The following is a 19,541-nucleotide window of genomic DNA, read 5'->3' as shown; positions in this document are numbered from 1 at the left end:
TGCTGAACACGCATGGATATAAGAATGCAGTTTTTCCGAGAGTCGAATTTATGATGCTGCATAATGATAGAGTACTGGAGGCATATACTAACGGAATGTTGTTACTGTAATGACATTTGAAATTTTGTTAATATGGGTATATCACTAGTTGGACACTTGAAGACTATCGGACTTTTAGTTGTTTAAGTTAGTTGCTCGGGAAGCGTTAACGGAGGTGGTCAGCAGCTAAGCGTTTTGGCTAGATGCACCGTATGCTGGCGGGTTGTTATGTACCAAGTTGAGATTTTGTTTGTGGCTGGTTACATCGCACAGCGTCACGGCCAAAAAAGGCTAAAACCAAGAACCTCGGAGTACAAAGTTATTGTCAAGAATTGGTAGTAAACACTCCATTTAGAATAAATATGAAAAAAATAAATAAATAGTTATATATCTGGAGACTTTGAACTTTGCAGCAGTAAAATTTTATAATATTGAGGGTCGCGGTTTACAAATGACATGTGGTCAAATTCAAAAATTCCCATTTTTGTGAATATAATTTATATCTGAAAAAATTATACGACATTGATATGCGTCAAAATATTAACATGAAATGAAGGTCAATTACTTTGGCACAGATTATAAAGAAAGTGAAAAATATTAGACATTTGAAGATAATCAGTATAAATTCCGTATCTAAAAATTATAAATACGATTTTTTTAAATTTGAGTTACATACCTAGTGCCAGAGAATATTTTAATGGTTATAGCAATATATCTTCTCTGTGCTGAATTTTACGATCGTCTGCAACCGTTCATAAACTTAAGAGTTATTGTCGATCATCTAAAAATAGTCGTTGAAAATTTTCTTTAAAAATTTAATAAAAAATTATTAAAATTGACTTTTGCCAACATAGCATGCGGATGTTTAAATTGGAAGATATTAGTCTCACATTGAACCAAATGAGCTGTAATTTCGTATTATAAGTTCGTATTGCGTATAGCATATTCTTACTAAAATTGATTAATTTTGGTCCACTATTTTGGGTAGCCCCCATATAACGGGATCCCCCTAATGTTGGTTTTTTTGATATTTTGTTTGCAATGTTAACTAAGTTGCCGTATTTTGATTTTAAATACTGCAAATAAATATTTAGTTTTTTTTCTTATATTCAATGCGCCATTTTGAATTCATTTTAATTGATTTTTAAAATCACATTTGTAATCAGTGGGCGTAGCTCTACGAAACATGTTCAAAAAAATTTGATTATTTCAATTTTCAAAAAATTTGACGGCCATTTCGGTTCACCCTATTACATTTTTATGTTTTTCTTGCAGATTCGTAATCATCGTCCTCGAAACCTTTATATTAGAATGGGGATGTACTTATAGATGTACTTATAGATTTCTCGTGAAGTATCGATGAAACAATTTCAGATTTATGCTGGTTCGAAGGGCGACATTTCGCAGTAAAAAAAATAATTTTTCTGTTTTTTGTTTGGTGCATTCAGTTGTGAGTTACAGGGTGTTAAAAATGGAAGTGAACAAAGAGAAAATTCGATACATTTTACAGTTTTTCTTGGACAAAGGTGAAAATGCAAGCCAAGCGGCTAAAATTGTGAATGGTTTTTATAGTTCCGATATCGTAACAGTCAATTATGTTTTATTTTGGGCTCGTAGATTCCGTTCAGGAATTTTTGATATTGAAGATGCACTTCGTACATGTATGTCGAAAATGTCGAAAATGCCAGAAAAATTTAAAAATGGCTAGGAACAAGTACAGTACTCCGATAACACATCTAATTACCAGTGATTTCTCAAATTATAAGTTTATTTTATGCAACTATATCTGTGGTGACACTTCAGCGCGTACGGAGGCTGCAAAAAAACATCAGTTCGTAGAGTAATTTCGTGTAATGTCTAATGTCTATAAAAAAGTGGGACGAGTTCGAAACATGGGCGCATTTAATCTGCGAGAAGGTATTCTATCCTCTGAAAACTCGATATGCGAAATTACAGCGGCTTTGGTTGGATAATGAAGCAAGGATGATGGATGGACATTTTTATAGACAAGTCTATATAATGTTTGATCTAGAATATATTTAGTCAACAAATCTACTATGTTTTTAAAACAATTTGTTTTTATTTTTACCATTATTACGCCCACAATATCAAAAAAATCCACATTACCCGATGTTACTCTATTGATCAACAAATTGTCATAGCAGTAAAAAATACATATTTAAGAGTTCAACGGATTTGGTGAGAGAGTTATCGTTGGATATAACTTCAACAACAGAACGTGGACGGGCTTACATGCCCGGAGACTATCAAGAAAGTTCTTTTGTTTCTGAAAAGAATCGGAAAACCTGATTGCCTTTCGCAAATGCTCATATTAATTGGAATCCAACTCAGCGGTGTAATATTAGCTCTCGGATGAATTAAAGTTTCATGTTAAACACTCAGACATAAAAAAATTACCGGGAAAAAGTCCAAAAATGGAAGGCTCATGCCATGGGAAGCATGGAGGAGGGTCAATAATGGTATTGTGCTTTTTTCGTTTCTATGGAATTTGATATATTTACGAGATTTATTTATGAAGTAATGGATCAGATTGTTCGGTGTTTCAGCTTGACAATAACCTCCGAACATACACTAAAACGTGCAAATATTGGTCACGATCGAGAATGACCCATTTCAGTCAACATTTAAGCCTCATATAACTTTGTATTCTAATTTGCAATATTTGGGGAAATTCTCTGCATAGGCCTATTTTTTGTATATCCCCTAAGGAAGATTCGCCGTTTTTTCTTGCGTCATTTCATGCAACTTTAACTAATTTTTCCAGAATTTTCAATTATTTGTATTTAATAGAAAAAATAAAGGTCATTATTTCTCAACATTACACACTGATAAAGTTTCAAAGAGTGTACAAGCTAAACATTTGCATGAATGTACCTGTACAATGAATGTCCACCAGCATTCATTAATGTTGAATGAATACAGAGAATACAAAATACAATGCATGTGATATTCACTCATTGGACTCATTGATGTTGTATAATTTGTTCTTGTAATCCATCATACTGAATGTTGTGCTTTCGAGTTTGATCGTTTGATTGGACAAAGCACAACGAAGAACAACACAACTTTGGTGGTTGTATTCATTTGCACTCATTAACCCTTTGACGCATCAATTACCGCAACGAAGTTCCCTTCCAACTAAGTACAGTCGACTCCGCTTTACTGAAACGGAAAAAAATCTGGATGTTTGTTTCAGTTATCCGATATTTACACTTAAGCGAAGTTCGGTTAACTAAAAATAATTTCAGTTATCCGAATATGAATTTTAATAATTCATATTTATGAAATTTTATGAAAATAGATGATAGAAATTGAAACTGGTTGACATGTTCACTGCTCAAAGGATTTATATTCTGAACAGTATTTTTTATGCGTAAGGTTCCATACTGTAATATAGGGTTGTAAATGAGTAACATTCTTCCTTGCAAAAATATAGAGTCACATTTTTACATTGCTCCTATTTAAAGTTTAGTTATCATCTTGAAGGCCTTAATAATAACATAGAGTAGTCAAAATTTTGTTAATTTTGTCGATTTCGCATTTCCTCTATGAACGGTACATATTTTGGTTACTTGTATATAAAAAATAGAAATGCGGAATGGAGTTTTTTTTTTAATTTCCAAATGGTTTTAAAAATTTGGCCGAACGAAACCTTAAGTTCGACGTTAAATTTATATATACATGATACATACGTCAAAAAATAATTAATTGCAGAAAAATATCTATTAGGGTGGGCTTTGATGTGTATTCCTCAATGCAAAATATTTTGTCATTATCCTTCACTCTAACAATTTTCAGTAACACGGAGTGATTTGAAAGGAAATTGGATATAGTAAAATTATTTCAGTTATCCGATATTTTCATTATGCGAAGTTTCACTTATGCGGAGTAAATTGTGGGCGATTAACCTAAAATTTAATGGTGCAGGAAATCAATTTCACTTATCCGGTATTTTTCAGTTAAGCGACTTACAGTAAAGCGGATTCGACTGTAAACCGGTTTTGATGCTTAAGAACAGAGTGACTTTCACAAGATGCTATTAAGTCATGCCACAAAATAATTGGAAACATTTGGAAGAGCCGAATCAAATAAGGATTTTAGTCAGTGTTTTGTATTACAATCCGACTATGCTATATATCCTCGATCAGCCATAAAATAAAGGTCTTAAATTATGGATGATATGGAGATGTCTACGATATCATTCCCAGACCTACGGAGTTTAATATTAGAACTCTTTAAGTCTGGGTATGATATCAATTTTATATAAATTAATTAAAGCGTTTCAAAATGCTTTGCGAATTACGTGGATTCCATGAGGATGCAAATGTCGCAAATAATATTCTGGCACATACTCGCACTTAGCTATTTTCGTGTCCACATTTTGAACTAAACTCTAATAAAAAATGTATATTATTTTCCAATTAAATTGTCAATGGACTAAGTCGACATACAATTTTATTCCGATTAAGAATAATTATATTTTATGGGGTCTCCGGTTAAAATTTCGAGGGCTTGAAAATGGAATTTCGTAAAAATATATAAACATACATTGTTTGATGTAATTTTTGGGATAATCCCGATGCTCATACGATATGCCATGGTTGTAACATGGCATATCGGGTTATATTAGGGTAAAAACCCCTGGTATCAGAAATTTCTCTCTGGTCCTAAAAGGTCGACCCGGACGAACTTAACGACGTCCTTAATAAACATTTAGACCTGCCTATACATAAATATGCACTATTATTTTGGCTTTTAACGTCCAGAAAACACATAACTTTTCCACATGACTACTTTTTTCGAAATATCTTCAAAACATATTGAACAAATTTTGAAAAGTATTTTTTTTCACACATCTCCATGGCTAATCTAAAAATATAAGGTGAAAAAATAAAAAATAAATACTTTAAAAGAATTCAATTATTAATAAAAATATATCCACCTTCCTCATAACCATCAAATTGTAAATATTTAGTATTCTAATACTACTTTATGTGAGTTCTGATAAATACAAGGGATTACAAACGACATGGACACGCCGCCTTATAGTGGAGGGTATACAAACAAATCTAAAATGTCGGAAACTATGCATCAACAATATTGCTTGGGCAAGACAACGTTTAATGTCAATTTATATATTTCTAATAAAATAAGTCTGTACAATAAAATAAGACAATCAATTTTGTTTTCTCTTCTATGAAATAAACACACTGACTTAAATACATCCTTCAGGTTTTTCCTCGGCACACAATGTTGTGGCTGCATTGAAATACAATGTACCGGGACATGACATTGTTGTGGACTGCATAACACCGCCTCTAATATAACAGTTTACGTATCTGAAATATAACAGGATTGTGGCATTATTACGTGAGCGCATGATTACCATCCACTTTCCAACTTACCTTCTACAAGTGTTGTCATTTGGATATGGATAACGACCAACGGCTGTTTGTTGAGAGCACAAAACGTCGGCTGGATTTTCGGTTGTCGTTGGCAACTCGGTGGTTGTCAATTCGGGTGTTGTGGTGGGTGTTGGTGCATAAATTGTGGTTGTTGTTATTGGCACTTCAGTGGTAGGAACTTCTGTGGTGGTGGTCGTGGTTGTTGTTGTGGATTCTGTGGTGGTAGTTGGAATTTCTGTTGGGTATTCCGTAGAAGTGGTGGTGATGGGTTCAGCTGGTGTGGTTTCTGGCATACTTGGCTCAGTTGTAATTTCAGGTACTGTGGGTTCCATTGGTGTGGTGGTTTCCTCTGGTATACCCTCTGTGGTTGTTGTCTCGGGTGCATCAATTGCCTTGGTTAGATCACAAAAACTAATGGATCTCTCTTTGCATTCGGGTACACATGGATTTTGTCCTTCCGCGGCCAATCCAGCATCACACATATTAAATTCGGGACATTCGAAACGTAATTCGGAAAGTTTATTTTTCATACACATTGTGTATGTGGTACGACTGGTGCACGTGAACGAACCGTCCGTGGCATCTTCACATTTGCCACAATTTGATGTATCACCACAGGCAGGAACAATATTTTGTGTGGTTTCAGGATTTAAACAAATTTGTCCAAATTTGGTGCAAATATCACCTGCATTGGGACATGTGTAGGTGACAGAAGTGTCGGGTTGGCCTAGAACAGAAAATATTATAGTCAGTTAGCGAACTATAAAGAAGAGAATGAACGTCATATATAGTTATGGTGTCCTCATATAGAAACCATGAAACGTAATTTAAAGAAGACAATTTAAATGAAGACAAACATATTTACAGAAAAGAGTATCCGGACCGGATTCGGATTATTAGTGAGCTATTTAAAACATATATTAAAAAATTTTTTATTCACCAAAACTATAAACATGTGGGTAAGAAAATACAAAACATCGAAAATTACAAATTTTGACCCAAAAGTCTTAAAGTTTTATAGATTCTGGATCTATTGTTTATCCAGAAATATCCGTGAAATCTACGATCAGTCAATAGAAAACATGTGCTGCATCTATGTTAAGATCGGTTGGGACTCAAATTCGAAAATCTATTTCAATTACAAATATTGGGAACATGAAGTATTACTAGGCCTTAATATCGATTTCACATCAACAATTTCCCCTATCGATTTCTGAATTGTACTTACCATCAATACACAAGTGGAATTTCGTTTTACTAATACATGCCGCACCATTGTTTGGATTGCAAACGCCACAAAGGGCATTCACGTTTTGCAGAAAAACAAAACTTAAAATGCAAATAATCTGTTTTGAAAGAAATAAATTAGTTCACTTTTAATATGAAACCGCCATATCTCAGAGATGCGAAAACACTTACAGCAATCTTATGCATACTGATGTGTTAACTATTTTCTTCCAAATTTCGTTTTAATTTGTCTCTTACAATGCTATATCTATTACTGAAGTGTTTCTTGGCACATTTTGAGAATTTATACTACTACAGATTCTGATTTTGAGTCAGCACATAATTATCAAAAACTGTTATCTTTGGAAGATTTTTTTGGCAAAATGAACATCTGTATCTTAAAAGCATATAAATTTATCTTTTATATCTTTCAATGCCAATTGGATTATAAAATTGTCTTAAATATGCAAATAAACAAGTCTCTATTGCCAAAAAAATATATATGTATATATATATATATCTTATTGTCGCCCCACATTTTATTGGTGACTGTATTTTGGTTTCTTGGAAATAATAAAAAATAAATAATTTGTAAAAAAAATACCATAATGCGGAAATTAAAATGCCGGTAATGATTGTAATTAAGTACAATAATTCAAACTTTTACAACACATATTGACACGTTAACAAATTTAAACAAACGAGGAAGTTACTTAAGGATAAATTTTGTAATGCAGTAGTCGGACAAATTCTACTTTTTATACTCTACAGAACTATGATGGGTTTTGTGTATGGAGCCTAGTAGGTTACATACGAGAAAATTCAATACAAATTAACTCTCAGGGTGGGAAACTGGGCTAGAAATTTTATCGTACCGATTATTATACGGGGGTTGTTAAAAAACCAGGACCTATATTAAAATTTGCTGGGAAGAATTTTTTGTTTAATCGGTATCTGGAATACTGAAATGGGGTGTAAAGTAAGGCGCCTAAAATCATCAAAATACGGTGTCGATATAGATAGAGTAACTTCGGGTACCCTTCACCACAATGTGGTACAGGGTATTATGTCTTTGTGCATATGTTTGTAACAGGCAAAAATAATCGAGATAGACCCATGGTTCCTTTTGAGAATATACATAGAATCACTTTCTAAGTCGATTTATGCATGTCCGTCCGTCCGTCTGTCCGTCCATGTATTTTTGTGAGCAAAGTACAGGTCGCATTTATGATCCGAATTGGATGAAATTTGGCATAGGTCACTTATTCGGCCAAAGGACGAACCTTATTGAAATTGGGAAAAATCGGTTCAGATTTAGATATAGCTCCCATATATATATATTTAACCGATTTAATGTAAACGGTCCCTATATATCTTTCGGTTTGCACGAAATTTGGTGCAGCCTAATCATTTAAGTCTAGAATGATGTCTGCCAAGTTTCGTAAAAATCGGTCCAGATTTAGATATGGCTCCCATATATAGTTTCGTCCGATTTCATGTAAATGGTGCCCCAAAGTCCCTATATATCATTTGATTTGCACGAAATTTGGCATAAGCCTAGAGTGACGTCTGCCAAGTTTCGAGCAAATCGGTCCAGATTTAGATATAGCTCCCATATATAGTTTCGCCCGATTTCATGTAAATGGTGCCCCAAAGACCCTATATATCTTTTGATTTGCACGAAATTTGGCATACCGTACTGAATTAAGCCTAGAGTGATGGCTGCAAAGTTTCGAGAAAATCGGTCCAGATTTAGATATAGCTCCCATATATAGTTTCGTCCGATTTCATGTAAATGGTGCCCCAAAGTCCCTATATATCTTTCGATTTGCACGAAATTTGGCATAACGTGCTGAATTGAGTTTAGAATGATGTCTGCCAACTTTCGAGAAAATCGGTCCAGATTTAGATATGGCTCCCATATATAGTTTCGTTCGATTTCATGTAAATGGTGCACCAAAGTCCCTATATATCTTTTGATTTGGACGAAATTTGGCATACCGTACTGAATTAAGCCTAGAGTGATGTCTGCCACGTTTCGAGAAAATCGGTCCAGATTTAGATATAGCTCCCATATATAGTTTCGTCCGATTTCATGTAAATGGTGCACCAAAGTCCCTATATATCTTTCGATTGGCACGAAATTTGGTACAGCCTGATCATTTAGGTCTAGAATGATGTCTGCCAAGTTTCGTGAAAATCGGTCCAGATTTAGATAGATATAGCCTCTTTTATTATAGATTGATTTTAAGTAATTGACGCACCATATATATTTTCGCCGGATTTCAAGTAAATTTGGCAAACTCCTCATGTTAGACAGATTGACATCAAAGTTTGCACATCGTACAAAATTGAGCATAAAATTATATAGTTGCGTTTTCTAGAAGTACAGACATAGCCCTACGGATGACCTATTTATATTTGTTTGAAGTCGATTTACATACTTTATGGAGAGATCTAGGTAGATTCACATTTAGATAAATATCACATATTTTATTTCATCCAATTTCATGCTAATAGTCCTGTGTAATATACCCATAATGGTGAAGGGTATCATATAGTCGGCCCCGTCCGACTTTACTACTTTCCTTACTGGTTTTGATATTGTGGGCGTAACAACGGTAAAAAATAAAAACAAATTGTTTTCACAGCATGGTAGATTTGTTGGCTAATTATATTCCAGGTCAAAAATTATATATATTTGTCCATAAAAATGTTATTGCATTATATTTCAAAAAGCTCTAAACTGCAAATAAAAAAAACTTGGCGGGTAATGTGGACCAGTATGTGTGGGTAATGAGGATCAGTAAGTTAAAGGTAGTTTGTGGATAAATTGTGATAAATTTCAATTTATTGCACTCATGGGTAACAATGAATGCAAAAATATATGGGTCCATGTTTTGGAATAGCCCCCAATTAAGGGTACCACCTCATTTGCGGTATTTTGAAGGTCCTTGCTTCATTATCCAACCGAGGCACCTATAATTTCGGATATCGAGTTTTCAGAGGATAGAATACCTCCTCGCATATTAAATGCGCCCTTGTTTCGAACTCGTCCTCATGAAAATGTCCCACTTTTTTATAGTGGTCCACATTACCCGACATTGAATATTTTTATTTAAAAATAATTATCGACTTCAAAAATGAATAAAAATTTAAAAATAACCGAAAGTAATTACAGATAAACGTGTATTTTTGTTAAAGAAAACAAGAAAACCACATAACCTCTTTATATTTGAGAAAAACAAAATGTTCGACTATGTTACAAAATCGTTCGACTATTGTGCTAAAAAATTTTCAAGTCACACTTTTAAAATCGGAGCTACATTTTCACCTACTAAATTTTAAACATTGCAATTATTTATTAAGAACCAAGTTTGATGTTTGTTTTCACTAATTAGGAAAACATTTATCAAGGCGGCATTGGCATATTTCAAGCATTTTCTTAGAAATGGGGGGTGGTCCACATTTGACGCATGGTCCACATTACCAGAAGTTACTCTACGTATAAGATACGAACTTTGAAATTTTGAACTGATATTGTATTGATAAGGAGATATAGGATATCATCATATATCAGACCACTTTTTAGGTATTTTGGATTCTTAATGCTTATAAAATTTTCAATATAATATAATGCTAAATAAAAAATATTGATCCATTTTTAGGGTAACCCCAATATAATGCTACATAAAAAATGTTTGTATTTTGGGAAGATTTGGGAAGATCATTGAGTGGAAAAGCTCTCTAGCAAAAAAATGCATTATTTTCCCTCGTTTCCGTGTAGAATAATAGCGGTATCACCCCCTATAACAGGGGTATCACCTCCTATAACAGGGGTATCACCCCCTATTATTCGGTTATTTGGAGGTTTTTGTGCCGTTATTCAACCGAATTGACTCTAATTAGATTTTTCAGGTTTTCATAGTGTGTCGAATCTTTATTAAAAATTGTCAATATTGCTTTGCGTTCTAGTACAGCTCCAATGTAACAGTGTCAAGGAAAGTAGTAAAGTCGGACGTAACCGACTATATGATACCCTTCACCACTTTGAGTATATTCAACAGATTCATCTTTATATAATTATAAAATTTTGTGCCTATCGGCCATATTTTGGGTCTTTGTTCATTATTGGTTTAAAATCGGACAAATATATATATATATATATAAAAGAACCGATTTCAACGAAACTTTACACACGTTAGTTTATACTAACATCAGTGCTTTGTCAATCTGCCATATTTTGAAGCTTTGGTGCACCATTTACTGAAAATCGGACGAAACTATATATGGAAGCTATATCTAAATCTGAACCGACTTCAGCAAAACTTGGCACACCTTGTGTTATAATAACATCAGTAAGTTGTGCAACATTTTGTGTCAATCGGCCATATTTTGGAGTTTTGGTGCACCATTTACAGAAAATCGGATGAAACTATATATAAGAGCTATAACAAAATCTAAACCGATTTCAACAAAACTTGACACACGTTATGTTATAGTAATTTCAGTACGTTGTGCAAAATTGCGTGTTATTCGGCCACATTTTGGGGCTTTGGTGTACCATTTACTAAAAATCGGACGAAACTATATATGGGAGCTGTATCTAAATCTGAACCGATTTTCAGGGTACTTAGCACACATAATTTTGGGCCTAATTCAGTACCCTATGCCAAATTTCGTGCAAATGGAAAGATATATAGGGACTTTTGTGACCCATTTACCTTAAACCGGACGAAAATATATGTGGAAGCTATATCTAAATCTGAACCGATTCTTCCCAATTTCAATAGGGCCAAACAAAATGAGCTGTGCCAAATTTCATCCGACCTGCGACCTGTAATTTGTTTACAATTTAACATCTACAGACGGATGGACATGCATAAATTGTTTAAAATTCCTTTTTTAAATGTCCGGGCGATGTCCACAGCAATAATAAAACACACTTCATTCATAGCAATTCAAACTAATAACGACACACGTTAACAACTGAGAGCACGACACTTTACAACTGAGAGCTTTTACTTATAACTGAGACTTATACACAACAACTGAGACTATGATCTATGGTTACAACTTTTTTTATTCTTATTTATATCTTATTGTAATTGGACAACCTAGGCATCTCTAATTAGTATTAAATATATGTGTTGCCAATTGCATAATTCACAATATTTAACATAAATCGACTCAGAAAGTGATTCTATGCTATGGAACCATCTATGCCTGTTACAAACATATGCACAAAGACATAATACACTGTACCACAGTGTGGTGAAGGGTATAAAAAATTATTTTTTTTTTCATATCATAATCAAGGTAGATTTATTAGGTAGTCGCATCGACCCCGTTGATTGTAACATTGAACGTCAAATAAATTGTTGTCATACACAAATAAAATTAATTTTTTAAAATAAAATTTAAATTTTGTGATTTTTTTCCAATTTTACTGTAAACCAATCTCTACTAAAACCAATAGAAGTCGTCATAGGCAAGAACCGAATCTACATCCAAAATCTCTAGAAGTCAACAATGGAAATTCTTGAAAGATGGAGACACAGAAAATTTGCTTTCAGAAGATAATTGATTTCAGCCGAGATTTGACTCGGGTCGTGATAATTAGATTACAAATTATAATGGACGGACACACATGACTGGAACGATTCTGCTTGTTGGTAACTATAAAAAGACCAAGCGTGTTCTATGTAACAATTATTTCTAAAATAATAATAAAAAGCAAAATACTTTTTTGTGATAAACATTTTTGGATTGTTATATATTTCGGCCGATATCTTCGAGACCAATAGGTCTTTCGCTGTGATTCTTGCAGAAATACGATCTAAATATGTCCATAAACGTACTCCATCATACATAATTTATTTTACATCTTTAGTTTGCTGGCTTAAGGCGTATATATTGGAATTTTTTCAAATTTTTATTGAGGCAAAATACTTATTACACTCACTGTACATAGAGGTGTAGGGCATAAAAACATTTTGTTCTGATTGGTTGAATCAAATTTGCCTAAATTTTGAAATGTCAAGGCAAATTGAATTTTATTTGCCTTGTTCAAGGCCTATATAAGGTCGGCCAGTAAGCACAGATAAGTCAAATCTTATTTTGAAACCTATACATACATACAAAATTATGTTAGACGTCAAAACGAAAATATTAATATTTTGTCAACATTCAATTATTTTTTTTAAATTGTCTTTGTGAAGCACATTCGGACTATTTTAAGAGTTTAATCAAGGTTTTTAAGTAAATTGTACTACAAATTATGAATTGTGTTGTGTTTTGGCTGTGTTTTTTTATTTAAAGGCGAAACAATTAGTTTTCGCCTCGGAAAAAAATTTACGTTAAAATTAATTTATCTCTATGAATTCGCTTACTGTTCGACCTTATATAGGCCTTGGCCTTGTTTACAAATTTTGACATATAATGTTACCAAAAAACTTTGCTTTGTTGTGGTAATTCGCCGATGCGACTACCTAATATCTGTGCTTTGGGCATAATTATTGAAGGTCTGATTTGATAAATAGATGATGGTAACCATTTTTATCTTCACTTGATTTTGTCATTTTCAAACCCTAACCATTTACGTACGACAAGTGGCATATTTGAATATAATGAATTAAATTGCAATACTATGTAATAATTTCTGTGATATTTATATAATGTCTTACTCTATATAATACGTTTTCTCTTATCTTTTTCCTATCCTCTGTCCTTAGTGAAATTTTGAATGAGAAAATCTCAAGCCATCACACTGAAAGTCATTTATTAACGATGAAACCAGGTGTTGTAGATGTTGAACCCATAAGGTATTTAATATCTTTAGGTGCCGAGTTCATATTCGGAGTCTTCCCAAAAATGGATCGGCTGTTATTCTCTGGTTCCATTCTAAACTTTTTGAAATTGTCCCTTCAGTTGCTAGAAACCATCATAAGAAAGTCGATATTGTCATGCCAGACCCATGGTATTGTTACGTTCTTGGATTTTACTTAATCCCGTGTAGACGTTGTTTTATTTCCCAGTACAGTTCGTACTAAATAAAACGCGGGTTCTTTCTGATTACGATTATTACAATGAGTTTATTGACACACTTTACTTTGCACTTCACCTTATAGCTTTACGTTACTTAACGGTTTCAATTCGCGATCTGATTCACAACTGACTAACTGCCTTGCCATTTCCTCTATTTATATGGGCCTTGCCTGTCGCTACAGAAGTTTCTAGACGATCTGGTAACATCTGGATTACGAACAATCTACCAATGCAACACACACATACAAACTTACATTGAGTGAACAATAACAACAACACAGGCTAGGAAGTAACAAAGAAAGAGGAATTAAGCGATCATCAATGATGACGTTTAGCAAGAATTGTACGTCAATAACAAAATGAAAGAGGAAATGGAAGGATGTAGAAAAATCTATACAGTAGTTGTTGTTGTGAAGTTATTCGAATAAACTGCGTAGTAGAAATTTACGTTACAATTCAAATTCTTAAATTAACGGAATTCATCTAAATTATCTTAAATCTAAATTCGTAACATTGCCCCCCGCTTAAGCCTGTTCATCCCGAATAGGCACAGTTCCCGTTCCGTAGGGGGTCAGCCGCTCCAAATGTACAACTTTCATCTTCGACCTGGGACTGTCGCTCCTCTGGATGCGATAAACCACATCATTTATTTTCGTGACAATCTTGTAGGGTCCTTCCCAGTGCGTTTGCAATTTGGGGCATAGTCCTTTCTTTCGTTGTGGGTTAAACAATAGTACCAGTTGCCCTTCTTGAAACCCATCGGTATTTGCCGCTCGATCGTACCTTGCCTTCATGCGGTTGCTAACCATTTTTATTCGATGGCGAACTGCATCGTGGACTTTACTAAAAGAGTTTTCACTGTCTTCTTCTTGGTTCACATCGTCGTTTGGGGTAGCACCGAATATCAAATCGCCAGGTAGCTTTAATTCATTTCCGAACAGAACTTTGGCTGGGGTCCGGGATGTGGAATCATGAATGGCCGATCTATAAGCCAGTAAAAACTTTGGAATATGCTCATCCCAGTCTCGTTGGCCACTGTCCACCACTTTCCGTAGATGTTCTTCCAGGGTGCGATTGAATCTTTCCACCATGCCATCTGATTGTGGATGTAGGGGCGTCGTTCTGGTTTTCTTGATTCCGTAGGAGTCACACATTTCCTTCAAGATCGCTGATTCAAAATTGCCATCTGATTGTGGATGTAGGGGCGTCGTTCTGGTTTTCTTCATTCCGTAGGAGTCACACATTTCCTTGAAGATCGCTGATTCAAAATCGGAATGAACCTCCGATGGAACACCATAGCGACAAATCCAATTTTTGCTGAACACATCCACAATTGTCCTGGCTTCTTGATTTGGGATAGCATAGACATACCGGTTCCCAGAGTCGCTTGTTGGGAACGGTCCAGCTACATCCATTGCGATTCTTTCAAAAGGGGCTCCTGAATTATACTGCTGCATGTAGCCTCGACTCTTCCGTCTTGGACCTTTAGCTCTTATGCACCTTTCACAATTGGCGATCCAGTCGGCAATGGATTTTTAACAGCCGACCCAGTAGAATCTCTGCTTTACCTATTCAGCGGTTTTTGGTAAAGCTGGAATTTAAATGAAAGAAAAGCTGAAATTTAAATGAAAGAAATTTACGTTACAATTCAAATTCTTAAATTAACGGAATTCATCTAAATTAACTTAAATCTAAATTCGTAACAGTATAATAAGGAAGGTAGTCTCGTGCACTCATATGTTCAATTTTTTTCTTATTGCACTTTCATTCTCAAAAATTATAATTTTGATTTCCTACTTAGTTAGGTAAAAAATGTATAAGTGAAAATGTATAAAAGATCGAAAAAGCGGAAAATTAATTATATGGGGTGTTGGTATTTGTTAAGACCCAGTAGGGACAACCGATCATGACTAAATCGTAGTTGTGGATTATGCTAATATTAAATAAATGGTGGACATTAAATCGGAACGACACGATTTACATATCCAGAATCTTCAATCGGTGGCTTGACGTGAAAAGGCAAGAAGTCCACCATTTCTAAACATTGAAATTTTCTTATAGACATTTTCAGTAAATAAAAATACACGATTTAATAAAAAATACTATTACCTCATTTATTGCTGTTATTTAGTTGTGATGACCCGAATTTTTGTTCGCTAAGTCGAATTTATTATATGTCTCTCCTATAAAATTATTAAATATGGTCTTATTGCATTGACATGTTAAGTCAGTGATATGGGTTCATACTTAAAATTATTACCTTTTTTACCTCCTGGGAACAATATCCCCAACAAAAACTAAGGGAGCTGATGAGGATTAGTGGCGAAATCCGAATCCCTGCCTTACCCCTTGGTGGACAATGACATTTTTCCCCAGTTATAATTATTTTTTTTATATAAAAACACCATACTGGGATGCATAACCAAAATGCGAAGTTAATGAATAACATTAACTTTCCTGCCTCTCAATGAAAACTTCAAAAAGGACAGAGACAAATTACCAAATATAAAGAAACGGGTTATTTAGAATAAGACTTTATATGAATATTCAAATATGCCACTCGTCGTACGTAAATGGTTACGATTTCAAATACAAATTTTATTTGAAAATTACAAAATCAAGTATAGAGTTTTTGGGGTTGCCATCATCGATTTAGCAAATGAGATTACCTTTAATAATTATACCATACCGCACGTAATTTTTCAGATATTTTATAATATCGATAGTATGAACATGTGAGACAAGTTTTTCATATAAGAAAAAATCTCCTATAAGAAAAAATCGCATATAAGAAAGATTATCAAAAACTACGAGTTTATACTTTCTTATATAAGAAAAAACGCATATAAGAAAGAAATCTACCGTTTTTTCTTTTTGAGTTTCTTATATCCGATATCCACTGTAGTTTGTTATTTTGGGAATAAGAAAAAAGTCCTTAAAATCTGATTCGTATTTCTTTCCCAACATTAAATCGACATAACTCAAATATTTAATGAATGGCAAATTTGTTCGACATTTCTGGTAATTTAATACAATTGTAAAAAATAAAACTTGTTTATTTTTAATAATTTTTCATGTTTTTGTAAATGTGTGACTTATTTGAAACGAAAATATCATATGTCTATTATAAATAAATTTATTAGCATTTCCAAGAACATGTTGCGTACAATTATACCTGTGAAGGATACAATTAAGTGTTAATCTATCATTAAACAAAAGATTAACAAACAACAAAGCATACAAACTAAATAAAAATCACATAAAACGAAAAAAACAAATATTTTCTCCTTGGTAGATAAGAAAATTCAATAAAAATGCCGAAAAGAAACTTAAATAACTTCTTCTATAAAAACTGACAAATTTTATGCGTTAGAATCATTCGTCACAAGAAATCGGAGATACTAAATCACATTGACGTGTGGACTTCTTGGGTGTTAACATTATGACACAATTATATAAAATTTTGGTAAGTAAATTAAATAGTTTTTTTATGAATTATATTCATACATGTCCCCCTTAGCCTTTGATGGTAGTGTTGGCCTTTGTCCTGATTGCCCAACAGATTGATGCCAAATGTGATACATGTGGCAGCAACGGTATTGCCTGTATCAATGAAACATCGTTCCACATGTGTTATGGCTCTCTTCCGGATACCAGTAGTGTTCTAACTTGCCCCGAAGGACGCATCTGCGTACGTAATGGTTTGAAGTGTGTTGTACCTGGTACTGGGGCCGAGCCTGATTGCATTCGTGAGAAGAGCTGTGGGGAATGCGATGGCTCAAAGTTATTTACCTGTACTAGTCGCAGGACATACGCCATGTGCAATGGAACGAAAATTGTCGAAAACGGAGGTGGAGTATGCCCGAAAAATTTAATTTGCAATTCGTCCGGTAGAGAAATGTGCGTTACTGAATGTGATTTAAATGGAGCAATTGAATGTGATCGTGATCCATAGAAGTTTGAGTTTTGTTTTGCTCTTCTGAATGTAAAATTGGCAATAAAACTCGGAAGAACTAAAGTAAGAAATGGCTTTAAATAATGCAAGTTAAAATAAAAGTATTTTGGATCTGACGTAATTGTATGAATAATTGTACAATTTATATACAGGATTTTCATCATTGTTATAAGTAATCTCAATGAAAAATTAACTGTCGTGTATTTCGAGGATGTATTGAGACATTGAGGACACAAAATGTCATTTACTACCAATTCGGTTGAACAAATTAGTCGTTCATAATAAATATCATCGTTATTAGATGCTTATATACATATATTTGTGTGTATATGTATAAACAAATCGAAAAATTTCAACGCGATCAGCACAAGTACATGCTCAGGCATGTGGTGTGAACTAGGAATATTTACTTCGTACGAAAATGGACAAAATTGCGGACTTTTTTCTAATAGAATATATTTATTTTGATGAGATTTACCTTTTAAAAAGATATTACAGCAAATCTTATTCTATGTGGTATAAAGTGATGTCATTTAAAAATAATGATACAAATTTGAAGACAAAGGGATTGAAAAACCTTAATAGGTTGATTATTAGTGGGTTTTAATATATATATATATATATATATAACTCACTATAACTCAATATTTCCCAATTGATAATTAGCTTTTAACTATATGCATAAGTGTTATTCTTTATATTCTCTTATTAATGAATAAGAGGAGTTATTCTTTCAGTAACCCACGAATCTTTTGATCAGCTCGTATCATGTTTCTTCATGTAATAGGGATGTGGAGTAACGCCATGTTTTCTAAAAATCATTTTCAGGCAATTATTTTGAACAATCTGCATTTGTTTTAGATGACAATTGGCTGCTCCATACCAAAAGGGCGATGCATATGTAAGACAAGGCCTGATAACGCATTTGAAAATCAAATTTTTATTTTGCAAGCTTAAAAATTGAGCGCGTGTTCAGGAAAGCGATTTCATAGTTTTCTCGCAGGTTGTTTGAATGTGCATATTAAACAGGAGTTTTTGGTATAGTATTACTCCGAGATATTTGACATCTTTTTCATAATATTTTTTCCAAATTTAGCTCAAGTTCGAAGATGGGGATTATCGTTCCACTCCCTCTGGTACTTCCCCCATAAAAATGATTAAAATTGTGCTTAAATTAATTTTATAATATCATGTGAAAAGAATACCCGATTTAAACCAAATATTAGACAACCAATTATTATGTTTACCAAGCCTAGATCAAGTCGATTTTTCTGGTACCACCCACACAAATGGCCAACATTTTCAATATAATTAAATCCAATATCAGGCCAATGGAATATCCGAGTAGAACCAAATATTGCACAACTTATTATCAAATTGTTGGTGAGGAGCGAATAATCTTGGAACATATGACAGAAGAAGACCTATGTCGACTATGTTTTCCAAGAATATTTTACAAGCTATAGGCCACAAGGAATAGTAAATTAAGCCATTTTTAAAGACTAATTTTTGGGCAACAAGAAACATAGAACCCAAAATATCAAATTGCAGCCAATTCGGTTGCAAAACGCGTCCAGAAACACTGAAATTGCCAAAATGTAATATTTAATAATTTTTCAGGTTTTTTTACCCATTTAGAACTTAAATATAAAACAGATAATTCGGTTGGAAAATATGTCCAAAAATCCTGAAAATACCTAAAATGTGGGCAGTATGTGGTTTTTCCTGCTAAGATTCGGACCTGTTTTCTAAACATTTCATTGAAATTTCAAAAAATTCATTTATTAATTTACAAAAATTAATATTGACCAAGGTTTAAAAAATATAGATGTCAATGATGACAGATT

At 33.6% G+C, this 19,541-nt stretch overlaps 2 protein-coding genes across 2 annotated transcripts; one reads left to right on the top strand and one right to left on the bottom strand.

Annotated features, from left to right (window-relative positions):
- Window positions 1-5,275: 5,275 nt before the first annotated feature.
- LOC133331178 (uncharacterized) lies at window positions 5,276-17,180 on the bottom strand. The gene is made up of 3 exons (XM_061539575.1): window positions 17,150-17,180; window positions 5,466-6,192; window positions 5,276-5,399 (listed from the first exon to the last, which is right to left on the bottom strand). The coding sequence occupies exons 1-3, from the start codon at window positions 17,178-17,180 to the stop codon at window positions 5,276-5,278; spliced, it is 882 nt and encodes a 293-aa protein (XP_061395559.1).
- Window position 17,181: 1 nt separating this feature from the next.
- Window positions 17,182-17,694, top strand: LOC133331177 (uncharacterized). Its single transcript, XM_061539574.1, has 2 exons — window positions 17,182-17,205; window positions 17,260-17,694. The coding sequence occupies exons 1-2, from the start codon at window positions 17,182-17,184 to the stop codon at window positions 17,692-17,694; spliced, it is 459 nt and encodes a 152-aa protein (XP_061395558.1).
- Window positions 17,695-19,541: the final 1,847 nt, after the last annotated feature.

Source organism: Musca vetustissima, unplaced genomic scaffold, assembly GCF_032173495.1.
Source record: "Musca vetustissima isolate MV318-11 ecotype Yass unplaced genomic scaffold, APGP_CSIRO_Mvet_v1 utg64289, whole genome shotgun sequence".
Lineage (NCBI taxonomy): Eukaryota > Metazoa > Arthropoda > Insecta > Diptera > Muscidae > Musca > Musca vetustissima.
Note: the sequence above shows the minus strand (reverse complement) of the source record. Positions and strands in the feature narration are given on the sequence as shown.

Bases quoted from the DNA above. Each gene is read 5' to 3' on its own strand.
- LOC133331177 (XM_061539574.1), top strand. From the start codon at position 17,182: ATGACACAATTATATAAAATTTTG. The intron at 17,206-17,259 runs GTAAGTAAATTA...TGTCCCCCTTAG, and splicing joins CACAATTATATAAAATTTTG to CCTTTGATGGTAGTGTTGGC.
- LOC133331178 (XM_061539575.1), bottom strand. From the start codon at position 17,180: ATGTTAACACCCAAGAAGTCCACACGTCAAT. The intron at 6,193-17,149 runs GTGATTTAGTAT...TTTCTGTTCTAG, and splicing joins CAAGAAGTCCACACGTCAAT to GCCAACCCGACACTTCTGTC. The intron at 5,400-5,465 runs GTAAGTTGGAAA...GTTATATTTCAG, and splicing joins AATGACAACACTTGTAGAAG to ATACGTAAACTGTTATATTA.